General features: G+C 36.1%; 1 protein-coding gene across 12 annotated transcripts in view; it reads left to right on the forward strand.

Moving 5' to 3' along the window:
* Positions 1-19914, forward strand: part of mcf2la (mcf.2 cell line derived transforming sequence-like a) — an 87733-nt gene that overhangs the window by 61865 nt on the left and 5954 nt on the right. For 6 of the 12 annotated variants that reach the window (XM_067402940.1, XM_067402945.1, XM_067402942.1 and 3 more), the window contains exons 5-29: positions 2392-2511; positions 2618-2734; positions 7104-7253; positions 7714-7838; positions 8333-8447; positions 9498-9617; positions 10778-10969; positions 11230-11421; positions 11570-11729; positions 12244-12296; positions 12870-12949; positions 13052-13118; positions 13260-13375; positions 13474-13543; positions 13630-13722; positions 14792-14884; positions 14968-15093; positions 15195-15416; positions 15791-15883; positions 16018-16096; positions 16927-16974; positions 17066-17248; positions 17553-17645; positions 19233-19310; positions 19577-19651. In XM_067402940.1, coding sequence (XP_067259041.1) covers positions 2392-2511; positions 2618-2734; positions 7104-7253; positions 7714-7838; positions 8333-8447; positions 9498-9617; positions 10778-10969; positions 11230-11421; positions 11570-11729; positions 12244-12296; positions 12870-12949; positions 13052-13118; positions 13260-13375; positions 13474-13543; positions 13630-13722; positions 14792-14884; positions 14968-15093; positions 15195-15416; positions 15791-15883; positions 16018-16096; positions 16927-16974; positions 17066-17248; positions 17553-17645; positions 19233-19310; positions 19577-19651 — 2860 coding nt within the window. The remainder of the gene's footprint in view (positions 1-2391; positions 2512-2617; positions 2735-7103; positions 7254-7713; positions 7839-8332; positions 8448-9497; positions 9618-10777; positions 10970-11229; positions 11422-11569; positions 11730-12243; positions 12297-12869; positions 12950-13051; positions 13119-13259; positions 13376-13473; positions 13544-13629; positions 13723-14791; positions 14885-14967; positions 15094-15194; positions 15417-15790; positions 15884-16017; positions 16097-16926; positions 16975-17065; positions 17249-17552; positions 17646-19232; positions 19311-19576; positions 19652-19914) is intronic. The other 6 variants (XM_067402939.1, XM_067402944.1, XM_067402947.1 and 3 more) reach the window with 6 other exon arrangements.

Below are 19914 nucleotides of genomic sequence, written 5' to 3' on the forward strand. Positions count from 1 at the left end.
TCCGACTTCCTGTTGTGCTCACAGCCGACCCCTGTGACTCTTCGGTTATTGCCGGCTTGTTGGGGACAAGCATGGCCAATCTGCCTTAGAGGAACAGGATATTGTCATGGTAATATGAAGGCGGGGTTCAATTTGAGGAGACACCTTTGTCAGCAATCAAACATGAGGTTTTTAATGGAACTGAGTGAGTCTTGATGGGCATTATGTTTGGGAAATCTTTTGCTCATTTGGATTTGACAATTGCTTCGGACATTGTATATAAAGAGTACAATAGAACCATGTTTATAAATTATATTATTTCAGTTGTTAGCGTGTTGCTAGGGTGTTTTGGCGGTCGCTAGGTAGTTGCTTTCTGCTTTGATATCCATGATGAGTTATGTGCCGAATTTCAGGTGTGAGGTTAACTCATCAGCATATCTCACTGTGTTGAGGTCCACTCTGCAAACAAACATCCAATTGCCACTCTAATTATTCTCGTTAGCCCTTGAATCTCACTCTTTCCTAATTGTTAAACGAGAACACAAACAAACAACAGCACTCTCCAAGAAAAAAGGGGGGCAGGGTAAACAAATTTTCCTCGAAACCCAGAGCTGGAAGCATTTCAGCGTGGCAGACTGTGAGATCAGCCCGCTGTAGGATTATCTCATGTTTGGCAGTTTCCCGCAGAGCTGTACGGACGTGACTGTGATTCTTGGGACGCCTCAAGTGTTTATAACAAATCTCGATTGTGCATCTCGCCACCCCCTTTAAATCTGTGGTCTGGTCTGAGTGACTGGGCAGTTTGGTGCATTTGAATGCAGTGACGATGCAGTAGGAAGATGCTAATGAAATTTGACTTGAATTTTAATGTTACTATATCACATTGGTTTAAACCAGCACTATTTGTGCTACAAACATGAGTTTGAGCAAAAAAATGCCCCTGTATATCATATGATATAGCAATATCACACAAGTAACGAATAGCACGAGTGCAAATGTGATTGATTTTATACAACAGTTCAATAAATAAGAAGTTAATATTGTGTTATATTTTAGACACAATATTGTCTGTTTTGCACAGTTTTGCCAACTAAAATATTTCCTATAAAGCCAAAGCAGATGTTGCGTTTCCAAGCAACACACGCGAATCAATCAGGTGAACCAATGATTCAATGGCTCATTCATAAAGAGAGCCATTTACTATCAGTCATTAATGAGTCATTTGAGTCATTCATTCATTCGAATTCACATATCACGTCTTTTGCGTGTGCAAATTTGTTATTTCAAATGTAGGTGCGCAGCAAGTGTCACGGCGAGATAAAAACATCTCAACTTTTTCAGAATGCCACAAGCGCACCGCAGGTCATGTGACAAGAACCAACCGATCAGCATTGGCCTTTCTGTAATAACATCGAAATCTCAGCCGAACAGCTGATCATAGCTTTACAGGGCTGGTTTTTATTTCTCATCTCAATAAATGTATCTGGAGAGCGCAGTTCATGATTGCATAACAACGACAGATGCTACAGGAGCGCAAGCACTTGTGGAAAGGAGGAGAAAGCAGCGGGGCCGCACTTTCCACGCTTTTTTAGACGTCTAATTAATGCTTTTCACATTTAACACAATAATGACTTCATATGATCTTTTGGGGATAATTTCTCCGCCAAATTTGATATGCAATTAAGTTGTGAGTAATTAATAGGCACGTCATATAATTAATTAGTTTTAAAAATGTGTGTTTATATCATTAGTTAATTGACTGAATTAACTCAATTTATATTTTTTTCCATTCTTATCAAGGAAATTATAATGTATATAAAATGTGTAATGTTCAGATACATTCATAATAATACAGGACCAACCGTTTTTTAAATCAGTTCTCAGTGTCACATTGTAGAGCCTCTTCTTTCTGCTTCACTGCTTACTGACCAACACACTTGTCAGTTACGCTGAGACATGGGGGCTGCTGGGTATTCTGTCGTCAGGAGACAAACCACGCCACAGTCCACACAAACATCACAGCTCTGTATTGATCTGCTGACATATTTTTGATTTGATGTGGTGCCCAGTAGGGAGGCATTTTAATGAAGAGACTGTAAACATAAGAACTCCACGAGGGGTATGTGTGGTGTGTTCATACATTCACTGAGGAAGAGAGGGAGCGAGAGAGCGCGCTCAGGGAGGGAAGCATATGTGAGACCATTGTTAGCCTTTCTGGTCTCTCAAGAACCTGAGTTGTCATGGCAACAGAATATAGAGGGGGTGTGTGTGTGTGTGTGTGTGTCAATGCAGACAGTGGGAGGGAGGCTGTACTAGTCAAATGTAATGGCTCACTAACATAAGCTTGGGTATTAATATTGCCTGTTTTAGATGTTTTTCTTAGTTTTCTATGTGTTTGTGTTTTTTTTGTAGGGCTCTTTCCCAGGCAACCTGCAGCTGGTGCTGGTATTGAGACCCACAACACTCTTCCAGCGGACAATCTCAGACATCTTATTTAAGTTTAACAAGGATGAGTTTAAAATGAAGGTGCCGGTAAGTACACACACAGCCTCAGACACACTGAATTTGTGTGACGTGTGGTTAATGAAGAGCGTAATGAAATGGATTATATGCTGACATGAGAGAACTGTGTGTGTAGGTGATCATGCTCAGCTCTGTGACTGAGCTCCACAGTTACATCGACCGCACACAGCTCACACAGGAACTGGGCGGCACGCAGGAGTACTGCCACGAGAAATGGATTTCACACCGCACCGTGAGTACAGATCCATTTTCACTACAGGACTGATGGGTGGAACAAGGAAATGAAGAGTGGGGACAGGATTGGTTAGATGTATAAGCCACACAATGAATGAATGACGAAAACCAAATAATTTAATAAGAAAACAACATGAGCCTCCAAAAAACAGGAAATGCTACAGTATACTGTTCAGTATATGCTGTGTATGGTATACTATGTGCTATAGTAGACAGTATGCTACCAAAAAAAAACTGTAGTATGCTATTTGTCACATGACCTCCTATGTTGTATGGGTATGTCAGATGTCTATTGATCATTTTGGAAATACACTACCATTCTAAAGTTTGGGGATGGTAAGATTTTTAATGTTTTTCAAAGAAGTCTCATCTGTCTCTGTCTCTGAGCTCTTCAGGCAGTTCCTTTGACCTCATGATTCTCATTTGCTCTGACATGCACTGTGAGCTGTAAGGTCTTATATAGACAGGTGTGTGGCTTTCCTAATCAAGTCCAATCAGTATAATCAAACACAGCTGGACTCAAATGAAGGTGTAGAACCATCTCAAGGATGATCAGAAGAAATGGACAGCACCTGAGTTAAATATATGAGTGTCACAGCAAAGGGTCTGAATAGAGGGTATGCATCGACATAACTTTCCCGCCGAAAAACGCGCTCCCTCAGCTAGACTGAGTGGCAAAAGAACCAGCTGCGTAACTGGATTAATAGGAGAAACGGCGAAAACATGAGTAAAACTAACAAATTACCCTAAAGGTTGGACTCGAAAGTGTTTCTTACAACTTGTCAAATAAACCTAATCCATGGATATTGACATGCAGCCAGGAGTCGTGTTTCCTGACATTTATATGTGCCTGATTTGACGCCGGGGAAATACATAAAGCAAATCTGCCTGTGAATATTTTATATAACTACAATATCAGTAGGTTTAAATCTGCTTAATCACTTATATCAATGTTATATCGTCATATTGTCCAGCCCTAAAACTTTTATAGTATAGTTTTTGACAGTGTTGTTTATTTAAAAACACCCAATTATGCATAATATAAGATGGAAAATATTTAATTGATGAGTCGTCAACATAATATATAACAATACAATATATAAGTTATGATTTTACCTCAAAATCCAACAATTCAACACAAAATGATAACTGCAAATCCATGTTTCTCTGCTGGAGTCCAGCTGTTTCTGTGAATTGCAGTGATCCATTTGCTGCTTTTTCTGTTGCTTCCTCTAGTTTTTAAATGTATACCTCAGGGTTTGTGTCAAATCTATTTGTACAGTCAGCCGCAAAGCTCTTTCCCGTTTTGAATGTGAATTGTGTGTTTTTCGCGACATTCACACTGAAAACCAATGCTGCTGCTCAGTCTTTTGCCAATCAGCGTGCGTGACCGCAGTCCTAATGGTCGACGGTGACGTCATGTGCACACCCTCTATACTTAGGACCATGTGATATTTCAGTTTTTCTTTTTTAATAAATCTGCAAAAATGTCACCAATTCTGTGTTTTTCTGTCAATATGGGGTGCTGTGTGTACATTAATGAGGAAAAAAAAATGAACTTAAATGATTTTAGCAAATGGCTGCAATATAACAAAGAGTGAAAAATTTAAGGGGGTCTGAATACTTTCCGTATCCACTGTATGTATTATATTTTAAAATGTAATTTATTCCTGTAATGTCAAAGCTGAATTTTCAGCATCATTACTCCAGTCTTCAGTCACATGATCCTTCAGAAATCATTTTAATATGCTGATTTGCTGCTCAAGAAACATTTCTCATTATTATCAGTGTTGAAATCTTTGTGGAAGCCATGATTTACTGTCACTTTTAATCAGTTCAATGCTTTTGTGCTGAATAAAAGTATTAGTTTCCTTTTAACTACTGACCCCAAACTTTGAATGGTTGTGTAAATATGGTAATATATCATTGATTTACAAATTAAATTTTTAATGGATATTAAAAATCATGGTTGCTGTCCCAGTGTATTTATCACTCATGAAATTGAAGGACAAGTTGCATTATAGGACACAGTTCTATGCAGTGTGCTATCAGTGAATTCTGTACATTTTGAAAATGTTGTGAAAGTGGAAATTTTCATGCTATCTTCATACTATGCATTAGGGGTGTAACGATACACGAAGTCACGGTTTGGTACGTACCTCAGTTCTGCAATCACGGTTCGGTACGATTTCGATACAATAGGAAAAATGGTCACACTTTAGTTTAGGGTCCAATTCTCACTATTAACTACTGATTAATAGTTAGCAAGGTAGTTGTTAAGTTTAGGCACTGGTTAGATTAAGGGATGGAAGAATATGGCCATGCAGAATAAGGCAGTAATATGTGCTTTATACTGCAAGTACTAATAAACAGCCAATATCCTAGTAATATGCATGTTAATAATTATCTAGTTAACAGTGAGAATTGAACCCTAAATTAAAGTGTTACTGGACAAAGGAACAAATCCACAATGCTAGGTTTCTTTTCATTTATTTTGAACAGATAGTAGTGCACATAGAATAGTACAGCCTCCTTTAGTGTATTAAAGGGTTAGTTCACCCAAAAATGAAAATTCTGTCATTAATTACTCACCCTCATGTCATTCCACACCCGTAAGACCTTTCTTTCATCTTCAGAACACAAATGAAAATATTTTTGATGAAATCTGAGAGGTATATGACTCATCCTTAGACAGTAATATAATCAACACTTTCAAGGTCCAGAAAGGTACTAAAGACATTGTTAAAGGGACAGTTCACCCACAAATGAAAATTTGATGTTTATCTGCTTACCCCCAGGGCATCCAAGATGCAGGTGACTTTGTTTCTTCAGTAGAACACAAATGATGATTTTTAACTCCAACCGTTGCCGTTTGTCAGTCGTATAATGCATGGCAATGGGAACTTCGTCTATAAGAGTAAAAAAAACATGCACAGACAAATCCAAATTAAACCATGCGGCTCTTGACGACACATTGATGTCCTAAGTCACGAAACAATCGGTTTGTGCAAGAAACCGAACAGTATTTATAATTTTTTACCTCTAATACACCACTTGTCCAACTGCATTGATCATCCGGTGTGTGAGGTCTGAAAATGCGCTCTGATGACGGAAGTGATCTCTCGCGTGTAGAACGTCAATGAGTGCAAGACATCATTTCTGGCATCAGAGTGCATTCAGACCTTACGTCAAACTTAATTTTACAAAGTGACGAAAATACTGTTTGTGCACAAAAACAAATAAAAAAATAATGACTTTCAACAATATCTTCTCTTCTGTGTCTGCACTTCTCATACGTTGTTTACGTCCAGCGCTTCCGGGTTCTACGTCAGAAAGCTGACTCATTATTGGTCGGCTCCTGCGTCAGCATCACGCACATGCGTCATGCTGCTCACGTGTGCAGCTTTGGCCAATACTGAGCGATGGCATTTATACGTAAACGGAAGCCTTCACTGTGCTTACTGCATCACCTGCGTAAGGATAATGACAGGGAAGAGAAGAGATTGTTGAATAAAGTCATTTATTTTTGTTTTGTTTTTGCACACAAAAAGTATTCTCGTCATTTAATAAAATTAAGGTTGAACCACTGCAGTCATGTTGACTTTTTTAATATTGTCTTCAGTACCTTTCTGGGCCTTGAAAGTGTTGATTATATTGCTGTCTATAGACGAGGCATATATCTCTCAGATTTCATCAACAATATCTTAATTTGTGTTCTGAAGATGAATGAAGGTCTTACGGGTGTGGAGTAATTAATGACAGAATTTTCATTTTTGGGTGAACTAACCCTTCAAGAACTAAGCAGTATACAGAATGCACTCTTGCATAGGTCTTTTTTTTTTTTTTTTTTTTTTTGCAGGGCTTATAAAAAACAAAACATATTTGAAAACTGAAAAGCAGCGTGGAACGTGGATCGCCCGTGACTGTATTTGTCGTCTGATTGCATGCACCAAACCGTGACGTCCGTACCCCTGCTTTGCATATTTATTAGTAGAATGATAGAATGCTATAGTATACCAAACATACCTTAAGTCATGGTTCTTCATCATTATAATGAGGTATTTAAAAAAACGAGTCCTCCAGGAGGATGTTGGTCTTCACCTCGAGCAAATGAATTGCCTTTCTTCTCATTCCATTTGTGGACTTGCTTTTAAGTAATCAGTAATTGATTTTCAGCACATTCCTATTGATCTGTGGCTGCTGTGTTTAAGTACTGTGCACTTGTTTGTAGTGCATGTGGATGTTTTTTCTTTGTTGCACACTCAGCCATTAGTGTGAATTGTGTTTGGGTATCTTTCTGTTGTGTGACTGGTGTTGTATTGCACTGATGTAGCATGATCCAGCATTGGTTTGTGTTGTGCCTGTAGGCCATTGAAGGTTTTGCTCTGATGGTGAAGAAAACAGCACAGACTCTCCAATCTTTCGGGACGGAGCTGGCAGAGACAGAACTGCCCAATGATGTTGAGGCCACGTCCAACCTTCTAACCATCCACACAGAGAAAAAAGACAAGATGAAGGTCAGGAAACAAAGTAAAACTTCATGTCAGTGTACTAAACATCCGGGTTTATTTAAAATGACCAGCTAATTGTACATTATCCTGCTTTAACACCGCTTCTTAGCATATTTGTAAATAAATTGACTTTTTTTTTATCATTTATTATGAAAAAAAAAAAGAGAGAAAGCAAAATGATGCTTGAAGGAGATTTTTTTTGCCAGTCATTATACAAAAATATAAATGACTTTAGAATGGACCAGAGTCAAATATTCCAGATTGGTGTACAATAAAGATTAGATCATATACTATGTTTCAGTATTGAGCATAGTCCTTTACAAGGGGTCCAGTAAGACCATAAATAATTTAACGTGTATTATTCGCATGGCCATAAGCTATAAACAAACCTTAAGTTTACATAAATAATTCATGTGCATGATTTGGACCGAAATAGCATGATTATTTCATATGTGTGTGTGTGCAGGAGGACTTGAGGATCGCTCTCTGTCAGGGAGGACGTTTGCTGGAGAGCATCAATGAGCCGCTGGTGAAAGATCCAGATTACACCATGAACCAGGATGAACTGGAGAACCTGGCTACTGTTCAGAGGTGTGTGTGTGTGATACCATCTACCGTGCTGGAATGCAAAAAGGGGAGACCAGACGGTTACAATACAGCAGCAGGCTGTTGCATGTCCTTGGTCAGTTTTTGTCCTTATTAAGCTGTTGGTCAGATGTGCTTTTGCATACACAACAAGACAAGCCACCTGGTGAAGATTATACAGCAAATTTACAAACATGCATGCAAAAAAAAAGCATTAACTTACAGGAATGTACTGAAGTCCAGCTATACTCACATGACCTTTCGGTGAAGCAGCATTCTGGGATCTGTGTGTGTGTGTTAATATCCACAGGCATCTGCTGTCAGCCTTTGCTATCTTGATGAGGCTATATTTGTTTGAGGTTTTTATTTATGGATGCAGTCAAACATACAGCATGAGATATCAGCGCTATGACAAGCAGCTTGGACATTCTTCAAAACATCTCTTTTTGTGTTCTACAGAAGAAAGTGGTGACAGAATATTCTTCTCTCTCTGCCTATAGGTTGCTTGGTCAGTTAGATGAGACGGAAACAGCATTTGATGATTTTTGGGATAAACATCAGACCAAGCTAGAGCAATGTCTGCAACTGCGGCATTTTGAGCAGGACTTCAGGGAGGTGAGCTGCACAGACTGGTTCCTCTGTAATATCTCTTAAACATGTTTTCAGTAGGAATGCATAGATAATCTGTTGTTTATTTACTATAATGGTAAATACTATTACAGCTTTTAAGTAATTTTGTGTTCTATTTAGCTTTAATTTATTTTTATTTCAGTTTTAGCACTTCAACTTAAACTTTTTCAAGGCAACATTTCAGATTTTTGAGTTTTTCATCTAATATTTAAACTTTGTTTTATTTCCCACTTTATTTTGATTTTTAAAAAAAGTGTTTAATCGTTTTTAATTTTTAATAATTTATAATAGTTTTAGTTATAGTTTATAATGACAACACTGCATAAACTGCTAATTATTTTAATGTTATTGCTGGTAATGGATGAATGTTCTATTCAATACTATAAATTATTATTATTACATATTATTTTGACTAGGGAAAATAAAACTCTAATAGCCAAAATCAGTTGATTTAAATACCAAAGGTGAGTTTAAGCTTCTCAGCATTATAATGTGCAGTATGAAAATTTGATATCAATATTTGCTAAAGAAAAATGACATTTAACAATGTTATTAGTTTTTAAAAATGAACATTCAGTGTTCCATGACCGCAAAAGTATCTTATAAAAACAAAGAGTAAATGAGTATGCACAATTAAATATCCAATATCAGCTGATGTCTTTGTGGGGACATTTTTTGGTCCCCGTGAGGGAAAACGGCTTATAAATCATACTAGGTGATTGTTTTTTGAAAATGTAAAAAAGAAGAAAGTTTTCTGTGATGGGGTAGGTTTAGGGTTAGGAGATAGTTATACAGCTTGAGCTGTATAAAAAAAAAATCATGTCTATGGGAGGTCATCATAAAACATGGAAACCCAACACATACGTGTGTGTGTGTGTGTGTGAGAGGGGGGGGGGTGTTCTTGTGTATATATGGTTTATGAAGACATGTGTAGAATAACATGGGTATTACAACGTAAATACCCATGGGTGGGTGTGGGTGTGTGACAGGGCCTGTATGAGAATTAGCTGTAACGACTGTGTTCCTCTGTTATAGGTTAGAGCTCATTTAGATCTGGTGTATGACAGACTATTAGGCTTCTCAGACGTAGGAATAAGCCCCGCCCACGCTGAACATATCCTGAAAGAGCTGACCAATCATGAAGAGAGAGCTTGTGTAAGTATTAACCTGCCGTCAAATTATTTTCTTTTCTTTTTTTCTTTTTCTTTTTTTATGACGTTATAATAATACTATTCAGATACAAAATGAAATGACAAAGTGCTGCAAAAAATCTATTACAGACCCTATAAATTCTTCCCTCCATTTCTATCCAGGCCCAGCAAAATTCATTTGTCCTTATAATGTTCTAGTGTGTGTAGATTCGGCATATGTTCTTATAAAGCATGTAAATCTCACCTTCCTTAATGAAGGTGCTGAGCACGGCAGTTTAAGGCCCTTTCAGAAAGGGTGTTCTACTCAATGTGATAAATCACCCATCGCTACGCTGGAATTATTCTGCTAACACAGAGGAATTGTGGGAGCTCTGGGTGGCCAGAAAGTGGCAAACTTGAAGTTTTTTTTTTTTTTTTACACCCAAAGATTAACCAATAAAATTCAGTCACCTTCAACAATATTAGAATTTTAAAATTTATAATAACATTTAAAATACTGTTTTGTTTTTCATTGCTGCCTTGGTATAAAAATATTCACATGCTGTTCAAAAGTTTGGGTCAGAAAGATTTTTTTTATGTTTTAGAACGATGTCTTTTATACTCAGAGGCCGCATTTTGTTTAATCACAAATACAGTAAAACAGTAATATTGTAAAATATGAATAAAAGTTGGCATCGATGGCCTCATGGGCAGCGCGCCGACATGTAGCGCCAATGCGCTGCCAAAAATAAATCTTTAAAAAAAAACAATGGTTAGAATTTAAACTTTTTTTTTTTCTTTTTGAATATATTTTTACATAATTTATTCTTGTGATGCAAAGCTGAATTTTTACCATCATTACTCCAGTATTCAGTGTTACATGATCCTTCAGAAATCATAATATGCTGATTTGATGCTCAAGACACATTCTTATTATTATCAATGTTGAAAACTATTTACTGTTTATGCCTAATGAAACCATGATAGGTTTTTTTCAGGGTTCTTAAATTTCAAACAAATGATCTGTGTTCAATTAAGTCATTATAATCTTTTGTAACATTATAACTATACTGTCATTAGAAATGTACTATTTACTGTTATATTTGACCAAATTAATGTGTTCTTGCCAAATAAAGTGTATTATTATAAAAAAAATAATAATAAACTATTTCTCTCTATCCGTAGGAGGTGTTGGACCGGGCTCTGTCTCTAGCGTGTGATGCAGATCAGCTGATTGAAGCGTCTCATTACGCTGTGGACTCCATCCTTCCCAAATGCTCTGAGCTGCGGGCTGTGTGTGAGGAGACCAGCGCTGTCCTGAAGGCCAAGAAAGCTCATCTTCTCAAAGCCATGGAGCTACACCAGTGTCTAGAGAAGGTAGGCCCACCCTGTTGATTCCTTCATCAAAGCTGTTCAAGAAGACCCCTATAAAATGGTCAACAAGAGAACGTTTTTTGGTGCCAACATATTTCCATTTGAAACTGGAAGTTGGAACAGGACAAATCAAATGGATCTACTATTTTAAATAGCTAATAGCCTTTAGTTTAGTCACAGTCTTTGTCAACTTTTAGGAATAGAGCTAGATTACAAAAGCCACAAAAACCTCTTTAACTTTTTTCTTCCTCCATCACTCTCAGGCCACTAAATGGTGTGATGATGGGATCTACCTGCTGGCGTCTCAGCCTGTAGATAAGTGTCAATCACAGGATGGGGCGGAGTCAGCGCTGCAGGAGATCGAGCGTTACCTGGATACAGCCAATCAGTACAAGCTGACAGATTTGAGTTCAATTTGGAGGGAATATGAGTCAGTGCTCACTCAAGACTTCAGGGTAAAAGACAAAAAACACAAACCCATTAAAAGACAGAACTGAGTCATATAGATTTTTATTTACATTGGTATTGGTATTGTTATTTGTTATTGATGTCTTGTGTCTAGTTTGTTAGAGCTGAATGAATATTTTCTCTGTGCTCAAACAGGATCAGGTGGATAGAGTGTTTCAGAAGCAGCTGTCCATGCAGGAAATGTTCGAGAAGAGGAGGGTCAGTCTTAAGAAGTTAGCTGCCAAACAGACACGACCCGTGCAGCCCGTTGCCCCACGTCCTGAGGCCATCATCAAAACACCCATCTCGTCTCCAGGTTAAACCCTTAAACATGACTTTTTTGTGTGTGGTGGGTTGGATTTCTAGGTTAGGTTTGATCCTAACTGCTTGTTTTGTTTAAGAGGACACAGAAAGTGTCCTTATAAACCATGCTTATGTTGTAATGCCCGTCATTATACACATTTGTGCCCTCATAAACCATATATACAAGAACACACACACACACACACACACACACACACACACATATATATATATATATATATATATATATATATATATATATATATATATATATATATATATATATATATATATATATATATATATATATATATATATATATATATATATATATATACACACACACACTGACACACTGACACACTGGCCATTAGCTACTTATGGTTACTCATGCTCAATGGAGTTGGCAGACCCTGTCACTTTTTTACTCTTCTGCCATCTAGTGTTCATAATAGAAAACTTAGGAATCTTTGCCACAAAAAAATAAAAAATATATTATATTTTATGCATGTGTGTTTTTACCCCAGCTCATAGGGAGAAGTCTATAGAGGGTGATATCATCAATGGAAACTGCAGAAAAGTAGGTATCACATCTCTAGAAAAGTGCTTTATTTAATTTCATTTGTAAGCAGTTTTTATAATACTGCTTTGATATTGATCAATAAAGCAATAGTGACTACTATTATTATATACCATTATTGTTTATTCTCAGTTTTACAGATTATTTTTATATTCACATCCTTTAAAAATGAACAAATCGCCACCTAGGAATTATAAGGTTCTATCTGCATTCTGAGCAGTTTTGAGTTATTGAGCTTCAAAGTTTTTGCATTCCACATGCCTTTGTGGATAGACCATCTTTGTTTTTGTTTTTTAAAAAAGTCCCAAACTTTACACAACTTAAAAAAAAACAAAAAAACAAATGTAAATAAGTCTCAGAGTAAGAATATGTGAATAACTCAATTTTGAAAAATGTGAGATTGAACATTGTGATTCCAATGTTGAGTTTGAACGTTAAGCTAAAAAATATTCCATAAAACTTTATTATTATTTGTAATTTAATCAAATGAAAGTATTGGTTTGAACACACTTTCAAGACACTGTATGTGTGTTATATACTTAGAAATTGATGCATGGTTGTGTAAATTTGCAGGGAGAGATGCACTTACAGAACGACGGCAGCAGACACCCGTCTGTCTCTGATGAAGAGGAGAACTTTGCAGTGCTTAGACGGTCAGTCAGTGTTGCTTTACAAATCGACTTAAAAGGAAAGTAAGCTATAATTGTGTCATTTTCTGTTTGACTGATTATCTGTTGAATGTCTGTCCACTACAGGCATGTGATGAACGAGCTGTTGGAGACGGAGAGAGCTTATGTGGAGGAGCTGCTGTGTGTGCTGGAGGTGAGTTACGCTTCTCACTACTAGAATAAATCATTTATAATAAACACTGCAATATTCCATGAAAAAATAAGAATTGTCAATTTTGATTTCATGGTGACTTTAATAACTTTCTTATGAATTAACCAATGAAATTGTGTTTAGGGTTATGCAGCAGAAATGGACAATCCTGCCATGTCTCATCTCATCCCCAACACGCTGCTTCACAAGAAGGACATCCTCTTTGGCAACATGCCTGAGATATACCAGTTCCACAAGAAGTGAGTGAACCCTCTCTGTCTCAGTTTGAGCTTCCGCTTGTGTGGTGTTATAAAACTAAAGTGCCTCTTATTCTCTATTCCCTCTCAATATATTTTAGGACTTTTCTTCGTGAACTGGAGACGTACACAGACTATCCTGAGCTTGTGGGCCGGTGTTTCTTAGAGAGAGTTAGTCTGATGTTACCAATCTAGTGCTGTTCTGATTTATTACATGATTAAATAGATTATTCATATGTCTTTTTCATGTTTCTTAGATGACGGATCTGCAGATATATGAGAAGTACTGTCAGAACAAGCCTCGTTCCGAGTCCCTGTGGAGACAGTGCTCTGACTGCGCTTTCTTCCAGGTCATCTTACATTACAAGAAACTACAGACACTGTTTTTTTTTGTGCCACATATTTCTTTCTATAATCCAAAGGGTCATATAGGACTTGATATACACTACTTTTCAATTGGAGTCAGTAAGATTTTTTCTCTCAGTGTTTTGAAAGTAGTTACTTTTGTTCAACAAGGCTGCATTTATTTGATAAATACTGTAAAAACGGTAATATTGTGAAATATTATTACAATATAAAATAACTGTTTTCTATTTGAATACATATTAAAATGTTACATTAAAATGTAATTTGTTCATATGATGTCAAAGCTGAATCTTCAGCATCATTACTCCAGTCTTTAGGGTCACATGATCCTTCAGAAATCAATCTAATATGCTGATTTGCTGCTCAAAAAAACATTTCTTATTATTATAAATGTTGAAAACAGTTTTGCTGCTTCATTTTTGTGGAAACTCTGATACATTTTTTTTTTTTTTTTTTTTTTGAGCACTTATTGGCAATTATAATTTTTTTGTAACAATGTAAAATGTCTTTACTGTCACTTTTTTGTCAATTTAATGCATCCTTGCTGAATAAACATATTAATTTATTTCCAATAAATATTTACTGCCACCAAATGTTTAAACTTAATAATAATTATTATTATTTCATAAATATTACTGTACTATAATTCTTTAATATTAATATTTTAGTGCTTAAACAATTAATTGCATATAAAATAATTATATATATATAAATATATATATATATATATATATATATATATATATATATATATATAATAACTTTATAAAATATATATATATATATATATATATATATATATATATATATATATATATATATATATATATATATATATATATATATAATTTTGTTAAATATATAGATGCATGTGTGTGTATTTATATATACAAAATAAATATACACAGTACACAAATATATTATGTAAACACAAGCTTTTATTTTGGATGTGATTAATTATATGACAGCACTATTTATATAATAATAATAATCATCATCATAAACCATGTTCATAGTAAAGAAAAATAAAGAATTTGTGTATGCTATTTTCAGGAGTGCCAGAAGAAACTGGAGCATAAGCTTGGTTTGGACTCATACCTGCTCAAGCCTGTGCAGAGAATAACCAAATACCAGCTTTTACTGAAGGTAAACTAGACCCAGAGTACATGCACATATATATAATTCATATACTTGCTCCTCTCTCTGATGTTCATGTGTGTTTATATCAGGAACTGTTGAAGTACAGTAAAGGCTGCGATGGTGAGGATGACCTGCAGGAGGCGCTCTCATCTATTCTAGGTATCCTGAAAGCTGTGAATGACTCCATGCACCTTATCGCCATCACTGGATATGAGGTACGGATGCATTTTATTTAATGTTCAGATTGAATGAAAAAGGTTATTAATACTTTAAGTCACCTTTGGAGTCGTAGTTGACCCCTGACCCGTGTTTCCAGGGCAACCTCTGTGATCTAGGCCGCCTGATGATGCAAGGGTCGTTCAGCGTGTGGACGGAGCATAAGAAGGGTCACGCGAAGGTGAAAGACCTGGCACGCTTCAAGCCCATGCAGAGACACCTGTTCCTGCATGAGAAAGCTCTGCTCTTCTGTAAGAAACGAGAGGAGAATGGAGAAGGTTATGAGAAAGCCCCATCATACAGCTTCAAACACTCACTCAATGTAAGTCCTGAATGTCAAAGTAGTGTAAGAATATTAAAGTAGTTAATTTTCATTTATTATTGCTCTGGAAATTGGAAATCAGTCGGATGATGGTGGAGTGGTTAAAGATGTGGGCTGGTAAATGAAAGGGTCAAAACCTGCAAATTGCTTTACAACTCTAAATCAGCTTCTTTCTTATCATAAGCAGGGAAGATTTATCACTTTTTTGTGTAATCTAACCCAGAAAAAGAAGAAATGCTCTTAATGTTTAATTTGTGTTCTGTGTTGTGTATATAAAGGTTAATGAAGATAAACACATTTGCATGTAAATAAAGGACAGGGAATATCAGGTTTCTGTATGAGACTGATTATGTTTATACCTTGTCCTCTGATAGATGAGTGCTGTAGGGATTACTGAAAATGCAAAAGGAGACAACAAAAAGTTTGAGATTTGGTGTAATTCTCGAGAGGAGGTGTATATAGTACAGGTAAAAGCTTAAACATTTTGTCCATACAATTGTCCTTGTAAAAATATCATATGTCTGTTAAAATATCTTTGAATGTATAATCTCATCTGTGATCCTGACACTCACTTTCTGGACGTTTTATTGTTTATTTTCAGGCGCCGACACCAGAAATCAAAACGGCATGGGTGAACGAGATCCGTAAGGTTTTAACTGGGCAACTAAAGGCCTGCAGAGGTGACAGACACGGTCCCTTGCTTTTTCTTTTTATTATTTAGCAAGGACACATTAAAGGGTTAGTTCACCCAGAAATGACAATTACCCCATGATTTACTCACCCTCAAGCCATCCTAGATGTATATGACTATCTTCTTTCAGACAAACATAATCGGACATATATTAAAAAATATCCTGGCTCTTCCAAGCTTTATAATGGTCATGAAGAGGGGGGCCAGATTTTGAATCCAAAAAAACTCATCCATCCATTATAAATATGATCCATACAGCTCCAGAGGGTTAATAAAGGCCTTCTGAAGTGAGGTGATGGGTTTTTGTTATAAAAATATCCATATTGTTTGCATGTTTGTCTGAAAGAAGATAGTCATATACATGTAGGGTGGCTTGAGAGTGAGTAAGTCATGGGATAATTTTCATTTTTGGGTGAACTATCCCTTTAAATTGATCAAAAGTAACAGTAAAGACATAATATGTTACAATAATATGTTATAATGTTACAAATAAATGCTGTTCTTTTGTTTTTGAACTTTCTATTCATCAACAAATCCTGAAAAATATTAAGTGGTTTCCTCAAAAATATTAAGCATTTTACTGTTTTCATCATTGATAATAATAATAAATGTTCCTTGAGCAGAAGATCAGCATATTAGAATGATTTCTGAAGGATCATGTGGCACTGAAGACTGGAGTAATGATGCTGAAAATTCAGCTTTGCCACCACAGGAATTAATTACATATTAAAATATATTCAAATACAAAAGTTATTTAAAGTTGAAATAATATTTCACAATTTTACTGTTTTTACTGTATTTTTGATCAAATAAATGCAGCTTTGGTGAGCATAAGAGAACATCTTACCGACCCCAACAATTTGAATGGTAGAGTATATTAAAAAAAAAAAAGACAAACTTCACGTTATCAGCGTCATTGTTTGTAGTAATCTAATGATGTTGTGATGTTGTATTGCAGAGGCGAGGCAGCAGAAGGGCTCAGATCAGAACTCTCCGATAACTCCCACCAGCACCAGTCTAACCCTGAGCCCCTTCAAGACCAACCCAAAGACCCTCAAGAAGGGAGAAGAGAAGAAAACCGAACCCACAACAGTAGATCCCAGTACAGCCGCCTTACTCAAAAATAATGACAAGGTCAAAGGTCAGTCAGCCCTTCTCAACATGCACAACATAAACATAAACTCTCTGTGTGTACACATTTTCAGAGGTTGTCTTTCTGATATTACACAGGACGTATCAGTGAAAACAACCCTAGATTAACATTTCCCTAAATCTGTCCCACAATTCAGAATGCTGCTGTCTTTCCTCTTGCTGCTTAGACTGTGAATTTCTGTGATGAATTTCTTTGTGATCCCTGGTGTTTCTTTTTCCCATTTTTTTTTTATTGTCTAAACCTGTAATGACCTTCATTATTTCCCCTTTCTCTCTGTCTCTGTGGAGAATAGACGAGACTGTCACCAGTCCCAACACTGAGAGAGCTGCAGTGGCTAAAAAACGTTTTACACTGCAGGGCTTCAGTAACCTCAAGAGTCAAAAAGGTACAGCAGGAGGGCTCACTACTTTACACGGTCACTGGCTATACATTTGACTGCATATTGATAAAACATTTCTAAAAACATTATGATAAAAACATGTTTAGCAGAAGTTTCTTAGTTAAAACGTTGTAATATTATTTTAACTACGATATATTTTAAAACAAATAGCTTAGTGACATTGGATAAACTTGGAAAATATGACACAAGTTCTAAGATTTGGCTTGAACCTCACTGCAGAGCTGATAGCAGCCTCTGGTGGCAAAAGCTTCACACTACCAATGGTCACTCTCTGCCCTCCAGGTACACTGCAGTCTCAGCATACACTAGACCTAGTGTAGAGCAGAAAGTCTAGATTAGCAGCAGTTTAACATCATAGTTTGAGCTTTAACTTCAACATTAGAGTTTAGAACTATCATTATTTAAATGCTATTTACTGTGCCTTAACCAGGAGTGACGCAACTTATTTCCAGGGAAAAGAATTTGTCCACACCAAAACTGAATTATTTTATTTTATTTTGTTTTTTGTTTTGTTTTGTTTTGTTTTTTAGTTTAAATTTTAATTATTTTTTAATTTTAATTTTTGACCAGTTACATTTCCCTGGGTTCACTGGCAGGTCCTTAAACATGTGTGACAACTTTTTTCCAGGAAAAATCATTTGTCCACACCAAAATTGAATTTGATTTGATTTATTTTCCCAATTTTGGACCAGCACACCAAAACTTCTTTATTTTATTTTTTTATTTATTATTATTATTATTATTATTATTATTATTATTATTATTATTGGGAATAGTTACTAGCAGGGCCTAAACCAGCTGTGACACAACTTTATTTCCAGGAACAACAATTTGTCCACACCAAAACTTTATTTATTTTATTCTGTTTTGTTTTGTTTTTTAGTTTAAATTTTAATTATTTTTTAATTTTAATTTTTAATTTTTGACCAGTTACATTTCCCTGGGTTCACTGGCAGGTCCTTGACCATGTGTGACAACTTTTTTCCAGGAAAAATAATTTGTCCACACCAAGATTTTATTTGATTTGATTTGAATTGATTTGATTTTATTTATTTTCCAAATTTTGGACCAGCACACCAAAACTTTTTATTATTTTATTTATTTATTTATTTATTATTATTATTATTATTATTTTTGGGAATAGTTACATTTCACTGGCAGGGCCTAAACCAGGTGTGACACAACTTTATTTCCAGGAACAAGAATTTGTCCACACCAAAACTTTATTTTATTTTATTTTATTTTATTTTATTTTATTTTATTTTATTTTATTTTTGTGGACCAGTTGGTTCAGTGTGACTGGGCTAACCAGCACAAAACTGGGAAAAAGCATCTTTTATCAGAAATCATTCTTTTTTTTTTTTATCACATCACATGGTTAGGGCACAGTGTAAGACATTAGCGCACATGTTACTTCAGAGGCTTTCACCCTGTAGAACAGCCGAGTTTTTCTTTATAATATTTAAGCATCTTTCCTTTAACCCTGTTATAGACTTTCTTTTTCCTCTTTCCTGATTATTTGTCCTCTTATCCTTTTCTTTCTCCTTTCTCGCTCCTTGCTATGGCTGCCAGGATCTTCCCCCCCTAGTCCTGATCACAAAACTAAAAGACATGAGATTAAGAGTGATCCTACACCGTTTGGCTTCAGAGGTACACTCTCCCATAAAAAAATCCCAGCATTCCCTCCTCCAACATCAGCCATGACCAGTGTTCTGTGCTCCCAAACATTTATTTTATCATATTACGTGGTTTTCACCTTCATATATTTGGTTTCACCATTTTTCATACATCAGCCTAAAGTAATAAAAATCTAAACAGACTGACTTTAGTGCTGTGTAGCCCACCAACAAATGCGATCTGTGGCGGTTGGTAAATCGATGGAGTCTGTGAAATCTTATCGGCTCCCTCTCCCTTAGACGCAGGTCCCCACATCACTCTTACCCGAGTGAGATGGATGAGCACTTCTAGTCTGTTGCAGACTAAAAGGAGAGGTAACTAGATGCCTGGTGTGGGAATGAACTTTATCGTCTTTATTGCTCTCTCACAGCGAACTTCCAAACAGACTGGCAAACACTAACCACAGGGTATGATGATATTGCACTGTAATTGGTGGTTTGCAGGATAAATCAAAGTGCTAAATGGCATCTCTCTGTCATAACTGCTCAATAAATTACTATTGTAAATCTAAAATGCTCTTTACTGTGGGAGAATGTGAATCCAGCCCGGATCATATCGTATAACAGGAGAGAGAAAA

This window comes from Chanodichthys erythropterus, chromosome 12 (genome assembly GCF_024489055.1).
Source record: "Chanodichthys erythropterus isolate Z2021 chromosome 12, ASM2448905v1, whole genome shotgun sequence".
In the NCBI taxonomy this organism is placed as follows: Eukaryota; Metazoa; Chordata; class Actinopteri; order Cypriniformes; family Xenocyprididae; genus Chanodichthys; species Chanodichthys erythropterus.